Here is an 11,408-nt window from a genome sequence, read left to right on the forward strand (position 1 = left end):
TAGTGAAGCATGACCATTAGCCGAGTGGTGGATAACAGATGGGCAGCATTGAGTGCAATTCGGCCCAGTAGCCATGTTGATCCTTTCCCTTCTTATTTTACCAGATTCAAATGCATCTAAAAAATAATTCATATCATCCAATTTTTAGCCCCAAATTAATCATCTCGTATATGAAACTTGATTAGAAAAATAGCGAAGCTTGACCATTGTGCTACTATTTTCAAAATGGGATGTCATGTTTGAAGTACAGGACATGAACCTATGTGGAATACTCTATTTTTTTTTGTTCTTCCGGCACGTTTGCTAGTAATCCATAAAATAAGGATACCAAGAGAGGGACAGACGAGACAAAATCACAAAAGTTATGCCTGTAGATTTGATGACCTAGTAGATGTTGGTTAATTACTTCAGACCTGTTCGATAATCCACCTCTCCTATGATCTGCAGAGCAGCTGTTTGCTCGCTTCAGAAAATTGAACTACCGCTCCGTCCGCTCCCAGCTGTGGAGCGGAGTGACACCAAACAGGGCCTTATTTCCATTGAAATTCGAAATAAAGTTGTAAGTAGTTGGGAACAATCTTTGTCAGGATGGAAATCTTTAGATATCTATAAAAATATAGCAAATTCCACATCGCAGCAAGCACACACCACCACCTATGCCCGGAGGAGACTACCTACATTTGCCAGGCTAATCACCACCCAGCCCCATGCCACCGAGCATTTTGCTCATGTCCTTGCCGCCCATCTGCTTCATCAGGGCCTGCAGGCCGCCCATGCCGCCCATCTGCTTCAGCACTTGGGGCGGGAGGGCTTTGGTCATCTGCTGGATGTTCAGGTTCTGGGACAGATCGCTCATCTTTCCGTTCTTCGGCATCTTTAGCCCCTTCATCTTGCTCCACATCTTGGCTAGCCGCTTGTACTCTTCCAGCATGTCCGTCACGTCTCTGATTTGCCTGCCAGACCCTCGAGCGATCCGGATGATTCGAGACTCTGTCATCAGCTTCGGGTTTGTGCTGTCGAGCTCTGCAAAGTAGACAAGGGGTGGGGTAAGTTTCAGAACGTCGCTCCTGTGTTACACAAAGGAAAGCCTTAATCTTAGCTTAGCTCACCTGCAGCTGTCATGGAGTCCATGATCGTCATGTACCGCTTAATCTTTGCTTGGCCTTCTTTCTCGTGTCCTTTTGGCATCAACTCTGAACTAAATCCAGGCAACATGGAGAATACCTGCAAGATAATAGACAATGCATGCTTAAACAAATGATATCACAGAAGAATAGCCAGTTGTGGAATCTTGCTTACGTTGTTGGATAGTTACATCTGAAACCAAACACTCCATACAATGTATCATACGAAAGTTAATCAGATGTTATGTGATTAATACTACCCCATCAGTTCCAGAACATACGGTGCATCAGTTTATGTGCTAGTCAAACATATGTATGTTTGACCAAGATGATAGTACAAAATACGTCCGCGATGCTAAATAAATAAAATATGAAAATACTTTTCATGATGGATCCAATGATACAAATTTGGTATTACAGATAGTAATACTTTTTTCTAAGAACTTGATCAAACATGCACAAGTTGACTTCTGAAAAAACTACTCCCTCCGTCCCGGTGTATAAGTCATTCGCGTAGTTCTAGGTCACCGGTTTGAGGAATTAAATATGTGTTATATGTCATAAAAAATATAGCACTAGATTTCTACACGGATGTAGTTTTAAAATATATATTTCTTGTCACATATGATCCATATTTAAATAGTTAAATTGCCGACCTAGAACTACGCGAATGACTTATACACCGGGACGGAGGTAGTAATACGCGTTATATTTTGGAACGGAGGGGGTCATAAATAGTTAACCTGGCCAATTGGACCCATTTTCAGAAGATTTTGAAATTGCTCATACAGAAGTCTGAGAGTGAAGGTTCCTTCAGCCAGCTTTGCCAGAAGCTCAGGTTGTTGATCAGCAGGCATAACATCCTGGATCTTGTCCATTAAGCCAGACAAGTCACCCATACCTGCCAAATACATCGTTAGGTAAACTAGAAAGAAGACTCGCCAAGTTACAAACAGTATTAAGCGTAGTTGCCAACCTAGCAGCCGGCTGACAAATGGTTTCACATCAAAAATCTCAAATTCATCAATATGTTCTCCAGTTCCAATAAATATCACTGGGCTTTTTGTAGCTGCAACCCTGAGAAAAATGAGGCAAGGATGTCAACAAAGGTTCCTCTGATTTCTACACCTGCTTTTTTCAACAGAATTTTTTTCGCATGTTTCCTCTAAAAAAGGTATCTTCACCTATCTGTAAAACACAAAATATAATAAAAACTAAAGCCAGTTTCGAGAATACAGCTGAGCAAATATACTATTTTATCTGTTCACAGATACTAAAAGTATGAGCAGTCATGTAGGAAACGAAATAAATTCTAAACCAAGTGGCATTTTCCTGCTGAACTAGAAAAACATTGATGATATGTTACCAATAGAGCAAACTAAGCAAGCGAACGGTTTTTGGAAAATCAGATCCTACACAAGCAACAAAAATACACAACACAGGAAATAGCATAGGAGGGGCAAGAAAAATATAGAGAAACACTAACGCGCTTAGTGCACCGCCTCCTTTTGCATGACCATCCAATTTTGTAATAATCACAGCACCAACAGAAGCACTTTGTTTAAACGCCTGTGCCTGATCAAATGCAGCCTGACCAATGCTGCCATCCATCACAAATATCACCAGGTCTGGTTTCTGCGGAAGAACCATAAAAAGGTGGGTGAAATTCTCAACATTAAAAGAACAGTATGCTGGGAGACTATGACAGTATAAATACCGTTGCTTCGGCAACTTGACGCATTTCCTCAAAGAGTGCAGCCTCCTGCTTATGGCGTCCACTCGTATCAATAATGATGAGATCAGAATTCTCTTTCCTGAACCTTTCTAGACCCTCAACAGCAATTTTCACAGGATCTGATTCCATGTAGCTGCAAAGACGGGAATTTTATTTAGTGCAAATTTCGGAGATAAGCTTTTAATCCATAGTAAACCTGTCAATATAGAGAACCTTCCGTAAAAAGGTATCTTAGCCTTGGTTGCATTCTGTTTCAACTGATCAAAAGCACCAGCTCGAAATGTATCGGCACAAACCAATGATGGTTTGAATCCCTTCCGCTGATGATAATATGCGTATTTGGTACAGGTAGTAGTTTTTCCAGAACCTACAGACATATATCATTATTCAGTGAACATAAAAAATTAACGGTACATTGCAACTATATAAAAGAGAAGGAAAACGATAATGAACAAAGCAATGGTTGTTTTGACTTGTCAAAACTAGGACATGGAAATGCAGATATCTCGCAAGACCGAATAACTAGGAAAATGAAGCAGGAGATGGTGACAATTCTCAAGGCATTAGATATAACACCTACAACTACCTCCTGAAATGCCTGGGTCATTATAAGTTATCCACGGAACAATTTATGTACCTCGCCATTCTTCTCAAGATAGAATTGAGAAGACAGTTGAGTATAATACCGATTCATATTCCTCTTACTATAGTTGCTTGTCATCACAATTCACTACTGAAGCACATGGATAGAGGAAAAGATTACAGCAATAAACTAAACAAGGTCTGCTTCTATTTATTAGTGGTAGGTAATTGTTGACCCTGACCACAATTCTACTCCCAATAATAGCCTAAATTTACCTCAATTCAACAAGACTGGTAGATATCTATACAGCTACAAGCAATCATGTGAAGCGATTGGGATTCAGCAATACGTGTACAGAAGAAAAACAGAGCAAGCAAGCGAGGTTGCTTTTCCATTAGTCAGACTGACCTTGCAACCCGACGAACATGACGACGCTGGGCTTGCCCTTCTTGGGGGTGAAGGCCGGCTTGCCTGGATCGAGCATGTTGCAGAGCTCCGTGAAGACGGCCTGCAACACGAAAAGAAAAAAGGGGAGGGCATCAGCCTCCTACCGCACGGTTCCCCCGGGCGCGCGCCTCCCTGGATCGAAATCGAATTGGCGTAGAGGGGGGGGGGGGGGGCGAATAGCTAGGTAGCGGGGGGACCTGCTGTATGATGCGTCGCTTGTTGGTGCCGGCGGCGAGGGTCTCGAGGTTGACGATCTTCCTGATGTTGGTCTGCATGTCGCGGACCATCTTGAACTGGACGTCGGACTGCAGCAGCGCGCGGGAGATCTCGTTGAGGCACTCCCCGAGCACCTTCTCGTCGATCACCGTGGCGTTGCTCATCTGCGCGAGCGCGCGGGAGATGCTCCCGCCCAGCTGCGCGAGCACCATCTTGGCTGATCCCCCTGGGGGTCGGACCTCGTCGGCGGGGTGGAGTTCCGGCGGCGGTTAGCGGCGCGATCTGGGAGAGGAGAGGATGGGAGGGGATGGGGGAGAACCGGCCGGGGGCGATGGTGGAGAAAAAAGGCAGAGAGGAAAGGGGATCGGAGGTGAGTTATGCGCCGCCGCCTGCCGTGCGCCGTCGCCGTCGCCGTGTCCGTCGTAGGCCTCGAATTTGGATCCAGCGGTGCTTGAGAAGAGGCGCCCAAATAAGCTGCTCCCCCTTCGGGAGCTGCAGCCCCCAATCGAAGCAGCAGCAGCTCCGTTCCGAGCTGCAACCGGCAATCCGCAGTCCGCAATCGAAGCGCTTCCCGTTTCAAATCTCAATCCGCAATCAAAGGAGTCCTTCCCGGGCTACAATCAGAGGCAAGTCCGCTTCCGGATTCCTCCTCGTATTTGTATACATAGAATCTTCGATATTTAGACGAGAGTTTCCATAGCAGCTATACACGGATACGGAGTAGCATACTACAGTATATATCTGGGCTGGCGGCACCGCGGTACCCTCCAGGTTTAAGAGGAGACGAGCAACAACTCCCTAGACAACAGTTTTGAGGCAGACCAGCAAGTCGGGCTATGGGGATCAGATCTCGTCGCCGGCGGCCGGCTGCTAGATCGGTGGCCGAACCCGCCGAACCCATGGAGGTGAGCCTCTTGTCCTCTCCTTCCTCGGAATATCTTATCTTCCTGATAGCATCAAAATTCAATCTTTCGAGTCTTATCAAATTTTTAGTTTTTGGTACAGAAATGCGTCTTTGAGCCTATAGAGATATACTCCCTCCGTTCCTAAATATAAGTCTTTCTGGAGATTTTACTAGTAGACTACATACGGATGTATATAGACATATTTTAAAGTGTAGATTCACTCATTTTGCTTCGTATGTAGACTTTTAGTGAAATCTCTTAAAAGACTTATATTTAGGAACGGAGGGAGTACTTGTTTTTTGGAAAGAAAAAAATTAATCAAATTTGTGTCATCATAAATTAGATCAAAGCCGCATCTCCGCCACAGTAGACAAATTCTATATATGGGGCTATCAAACTTGCACTTTTGAGACTATCAATACTGATTTCTTTCGGTTCCAAATGCAGAAAGACAATCAAGATGATAGGATCAGCAGCTTGCCAAACGACATCCTTGTCAACATTCTGGACCGACTTAAAGCGCGAGCCGCTGTGAAAACCAAGGTCCTCTCCAGACGGTGGAGTCAGCTTCCTGACATGCTCCCACGGCTTACAATCAGTGCTCGGGACCTACGGCCCTCAAAAACTAAAACCAGCATGTCCAATAATGAATTGTTTCAGAGGTCCAATGCAGCTGTGGTCAAAGCGACAGAGAGCGTACTGGCACACAGGGATCTGGGTGGATGCACCATCGACCTGTTGAGCACGACGTTCTACTTGAAAGATGATGCCCCCATATCCATTGGGCGTACTGTTGGCAATGCCATGGCAACACATAAGATTGAGAAAGTGGAATTCACTGTTTTGACAGAGAAGGAGAGACAAGAGTGCACTTTTGATGATATGGAGAAATATGGGACACGGTTTGTGTCATTTTTCAATGAGTGCCTCAATGCGTTTGCTGGTCTCACACGCCTCTGCCTGCAGAATTTGACATTTCGTGAATCTGTCATTGTCTCCAACATCCTCGTCACTTGCAAGCAATTAAAATATTTGGATTTCCACTATTGCCGCACGGAGGGTTTGATTCTCGATGTTGAACACACACAACTCAGTGAGCTCAGCATTGTCAATTGCCGTTTTGGCCTGATCAACCTCACAATGGTTCCCAAACTCACCCGATTGGTGTTTGAGTATTGGACGGCTTACAAAGAACCGCCACTATCATTTGGCTATGTCCCATTGCTCGAGGTTCTGAGTCTTGCAACTGTTCATCTTAGTTGGCACAAGATGGTCAAGTTAAGTACGTTTCTTTACGGGTCCTCTGTTCGAGACCTGAGGTTGTGTTTTAGATTTGAAAAGGTACGCCGGAGGGATTGCTTTGTTCTGGTCTTTACTTTTTCTTTACTCATCCTATGATGTCCTTATCGTTGCAGATTTGGGTTCAACCGGAGTGCCTGACCAAAAGGCTGGCATCTGTGCTCCACCAACTAAGGATTGTCAATCTAGTTGACATTCCTGAAGGGTATGATCTTACCTGGACAATGTTCATTTTGGAAGCGGCGCCGTCCGTGGAGGAGCTCTACATGAAGGTATGTTTGTACCTATAGCTTGTTCAATTATTTCTTTCGTTCTTTGAAGGGCAGCTCTACCTTTACTATGTATGTTGTTACCTAATCTTGTTCTATTCTTTTTTGGTTTGAGGTGTTGCCCTACCCATCTCCATTGCATTCTTGCATGCCTGTGCTTCACTTAGAGTACAAATGTCAGCCAGCAAAATTAACCTGTCCCATTTTGGTTTGTCCCATGGGTGTAGGTAATGGATCATCCTTGTGAAATGCATATGGATAAGGAGAAGAGGAGGGCGAACTTGTTTAGTGAGAACAAGGGCGTCGAGTGGAAACCACCTGCGTCACACTTCAAGCACCACCGGCTGGCCAAGCTCATCATCTTCTGCTTTGAGTCTCTAGACTACATGGTGAATCATGTCAGGTGTGTCATGAAAGCAGCGGTGAATCTACAGGATGTGTACCTGTATAATAGACTGGCATGTAACAAGTGCCGTAATGTGATGCCTCCTAGGCTGATAAAGTTCCCGGAGACGGTTATGGGGAGGCATTTGGAGGGGAAGCGATTGACCTGGGGCATCGAGTCGCCTGCCACAATCCACTTCCAGATAACTCCTGTAATAAGGGCTGAACATCGTGCTAGGATGCTCTAGTGTTTTCCTTGGAAGATAGCTGAAGGCTGTTGAGGCAGTATATTATTTGATGCATCGGTTGGATTAGTTAGTCCAGAAGAAATGGTCTGCATATGCTTGATCTCACATGGCTCATGGCGGGTTTTCTTGTTTGATCTGCTTTTCTAGTTGCAACGCCTTGGATAATTAAATTGTGATACTTTGTCTGAATCGAAAATTCATTCAGTTATCGAGTTAAACTTTTGAACCAAGCTTTGTGATGTTATATTGGATTTTGTTGGGAGAATTCCTTATTTGGCCCTTTCTTAAAATTTGCTTCCCTATTTGGCCCAAAATAAAAATTTCTTCTTTATTTGACACCTAAAATATTTTTTGTTCCTTATATGACACTTCCATCCATTTTAGACACTAATGGTGTTAAGTATGTGGCGAAAAGAGCATTTTGCCCCTAGTGCATTGTGTAACTATATATTTTGAATGTGGTAAAAAACGAGTGGGGCGTTTTGCAGCTCGGGCTCCATGGAGCCCTGTTTTTGAAAAATCCCAAAATTCATCAAAATTTGTACTTTTACATTTCAAAAAAATCTGAAAAAAATATGGATATACATGAAGGCATAACACACATGTGTGTAGATTTTTAGAACAAAATATGTTGAAACGAGGTCTGTGCAAAAAAAACAAATTTATGGCTTTTTAACATATGATACTATTCATCCTAAAAGTTCATGAATTTGTTCTTTTTGCACAGATCGAATCTTTAGGTATTCCATCCTGAATATTTGCATATATATACATTTCTTCCTTGTGCACTTGCAAAAAAATTTCAGGTTTTCTTAAAACAGAAATTTAAAATTTTGATTTTTTCAAAAACAAAGGGCTCCATGAAGCCCGAGCTCCAATAGGCATTTCCGGTAAAAAAAAAACAATGTATATTTAAGCTCCAATATTTTTAATGGATGATGCACATGTATATTTAAGCTCCAATATTTTCTTCCTCATGTAATCTGGTCTGTGCGTGTAAAAGCCGTACAAAACATATGTATAATTTGTACAAGCATATCTATGATTAATACATTAGTTGTACGTAAAAAATACAGTTGATGTGTGCTATCTGGTCTGTATGTGAAAAATATTACTTTGATATATCAGCGTACTGCTGTAAGATTGTATGCCCCACGTGTTGCTAGAAACTTATTAGTGAGAGAATACATACAATATTCTATGAAAAACGCTTGATTTCATCCGACTGATTACTATTTATCCATAAGCCGTGTCTGACGCCGTCGGATCTTCGGTGATCGTGTGGCCCCTACCTTCCCATTACGTGGACGCGTGTCCACCTCTCCAACCTTATCTCTTCGTCTCAACCTCAGACTGCAAGTGGACGTGGGTTGCCCACGACGCCCACATCCCAAGCCCACTAATTTGCGTACGTGGACGCCCGCGGTACTGTGTCAAAGTTACGTGGGATTTGTGGGCTATCCCACGAAACCGACATGTGTCCACATCCTCCACATGCGAGACGCCGGGGATTAGACGAGCGGAGCAGCAGCCGGAGTGCCGCCGCTTGCTCCGGCACCACGTGTGCTCCTGCTCCGTCGGGACCGTCCCGCCCTGCATGCTGATGAAGGACAGCTTCGCCGTTGCCATCGCTCGCTCCACTCATGCCTCCATGCGTCCTCCCGCTCCGCTGCGACCTGGGCCTGCGCCGATGAAGGAGAGTTTCGCCAGCGGCACCGCTAGCTCCGCATCTACACCTCCATGCGTACTCCCGCTCGGCCACTACATGCCCCCCCTGCTCCCTTGGAGGTGAGCTTCGTCGGCGCTGCAGCCTCCCTCGGATTGCTACCCGTCGTCCTACTGAATCAAGATGAGGCGAGAGAACAAAGTTTAAATCAGTTTTTTTTCCTGTGTTGTGGTAGCGATGCTAAGGATTTGTCTGATGATTTCGTGGTTACTAGAACTTTAGAAAATAATATACAATGTATTTATAGTATCATCGATGTTTAGTATAGTACCTAGTACTATCTGGTACTGATTGTTGTGAGAATTTTACAGTTGAGGTCTGAACTTGCTTTCTGAAATGAAAGCAGAAATCTCACATCCAATGTGAGTCTGAGCCTTATTTTCTATCTCAATATATTGAAAGACAAACTGCAGATTGAGCAGCATCTTTCATATCTCATGTTAATATTATATTTGTGATGAAGAATTGGTGTTAAATGATTGGAAACGTGTCCATGCTGACACCAACTGAAGCATGTTGTGGTGGATGACTGAATGTAGCATAGCGATGCGGGCATGTAGCCTAGATGATGATGTGAGCTGTGAGCATGCAGAAGCAGCATTGACGAGAATTGAAATTGGTTTTAAGTGGGTATATGCGGCATCCGCGGACTCTTGTTCACGTTAAACGGGAAGCCCGCATAGTCCCACATAATTAAGAGGACATATGCGGCAAGATGTGGGAGGCCCGCAGGACATATGAGACTCAACCACTTCTCTTGATTCTTCCTCTCCCACTGCAAGTCAGCGCGCGTCTCTACCGCGTCTGCAAGCCATCAAAAGCAACGAGTCGTCGCATGTCTTTACTGCGACCGCCAGTCGTCGAAAGTAGTAAGTCGGCCGACTCTGCAAGGCGTCCGTCGATGTTCTATGTCCATGGTAGTGCACCCAAAGATGCAAGACGGTGTTGCATGCCCGCAGGTGGCACTCTCTCGTTGCAGACATGCACGAGTGCTTAAGCTGAGGCCATCCCATGGCGTCAAGGGATGAAGGAGGCCGTTGTTGTACGCCAAGGGGGAGGAGACCCAGTATGCTTCGATGTGCTCATGAGCGGCCGCTGCTGCAAGTGAAAACCAGCAACTGCTGCGACAGTCGGAGCTCTGCTACTAGCCATGGGTGAGCTGGATTGGCGATGGTGTTTGTGTTGAGTAAATAGATAATTTTTCGAGTAAATTAATCCACGAGATAATCACTAACATGGCATTGATTAGACTAATGGCCGCTACCTTCCCGTTACGTGCACGCGTGTCCACCTCTCCAACCTTATCTCTTCGTCTCAACCACTTCTCTTGATTCTTCCTCTCCCACTGCAAGTCAGCGCGCGTCACTACCGCGTCTGCAAGCCATCAAAAGCAGCGAGTCGTCGCATGTCTTTACTACGACCGCCAGTCGTCGAAAGTAGTAAGTCGGCCGACTCTGCAAGGCGTCCGTCGATGTGCTATGTCCATGGTAGTGCACCCAAAGATGCAAGACGGTGCTGCATGCCCGCAGGTGGCACTCTCTCGTTGCAGACATGCACGAGTGCTTAAGCCGAGGCCATCCCATGGCGTCAAGGGATGGAGGAGACCCGGTATGCTTCGATGTGCTCATGATCGGCCGCTGCTGCAAGTGAAAACCAGCAACTGCTCCGACAGTCGGAGCTCTGCTACTAGCCATGGGTGAGCTAGATTGGCGATGGTGTTTGTGTTGAGTAAATAGACAATTTTTCGAGTAAATTAATCCACGGGATAATCACTAGCATGGCATTGATTAGACTAATGGCCGCTACCTTCCCATTACGTGCACGCGTGTCCACCTCTTCAACCTTATCTCTTCGTCTCAACCACTTCTCTTGATTCTTCCTCTCCCACTGCAAGTCAGCGCGCGTCACTACCGCGTCTGCAAGCCATCAAAAGCATCTAGTCGTCGCATGTCTTTACTGCGACTGCCAGTCGTCGAAAGTAGTAAGTCGGCCGACTCTTCAAGGCGTCCGTCGATGTGCTATGTCCATGGTAGCGCACCCAAAGATGCAAGACGGTGCTGCATGCCCGCAGGTGGCACTCTCTCGTTGTAGACATGCACGAGTGCTTAAGCCGAGGCCATCCCATGGCGTCAAGGGATGGAGGAAGCCGCTGATGTACGCCAAGGGGGAGGAGACCCAGTATGCTTCGATGTTCTCATGAGCGGCCGCTGCTGCAAGTGAAAACCAGCAACTGCTGCGACAGTCGGAGCTCTGCTACTAGCCATGGGTGAGCTGGATTGGCGATGGTGTTTGTGTTGAGTAAATAGACAAATTTTCGAGTAAATTAATCCACGAAATAATCACTAGCATGGCATTGATTAGACTAATGGCGGCTACCTTCCCATTACGTGCACGCGTGTCCACCTCTCCAACCTTATCTCTTTGTCTCAACCACTTCTCTTGATTCTGTTGGAATTATGCCCTAGAGGCAAT

At 45.3% G+C, this 11,408-nt stretch overlaps 2 protein-coding genes across 2 annotated transcripts; one reads left to right on the forward strand and one right to left on the reverse strand.

Annotated features, from left to right (window-relative positions):
• Window positions 1–513: 513 nt before the first annotated feature.
• LOC123424800 (signal recognition particle 54 kDa protein 2) lies at window positions 514–4,715 on the reverse strand. The gene is made up of 9 exons (XM_045108495.1): window positions 4,087–4,715; window positions 3,851–3,950; window positions 3,073–3,226; window positions 2,842–2,992; window positions 2,611–2,759; window positions 2,101–2,201; window positions 1,868–2,025; window positions 1,110–1,224; window positions 514–1,023 (listed from the first exon to the last, which is right to left on the reverse strand). The coding sequence occupies exons 1-9, from the start codon at window positions 4,315–4,317 to the stop codon at window positions 689–691; spliced, it is 1,494 nt and encodes a 497-aa protein (XP_044964430.1). The 5' UTR covers window positions 4,318–4,715; the 3' UTR covers window positions 514–688.
• A 34-nt stretch (window positions 4,716–4,749) lies between these two features.
• LOC123424799 lies at window positions 4,750–7,428 on the forward strand. Its single transcript, XM_045108494.1, has 4 exons — window positions 4,750–5,010; window positions 5,458–6,351; window positions 6,426–6,581; window positions 6,806–7,428. The coding sequence occupies exons 1-4, from the start codon at window positions 4,942–4,944 to the stop codon at window positions 7,208–7,210; spliced, it is 1,524 nt and encodes a 507-aa protein (XP_044964429.1). The 5' UTR covers window positions 4,750–4,941; the 3' UTR covers window positions 7,211–7,428.
• The last annotated feature ends 3,980 nt before the right edge of the window (window positions 7,429–11,408 follow it).

The sequence above is a fragment of the Hordeum vulgare genome, chromosome 2H (assembly GCF_904849725.1).
Source record: "Hordeum vulgare subsp. vulgare chromosome 2H, MorexV3_pseudomolecules_assembly, whole genome shotgun sequence".
Taxonomy (NCBI): domain Eukaryota; kingdom Viridiplantae; phylum Streptophyta; class Magnoliopsida; order Poales; family Poaceae; genus Hordeum; species Hordeum vulgare.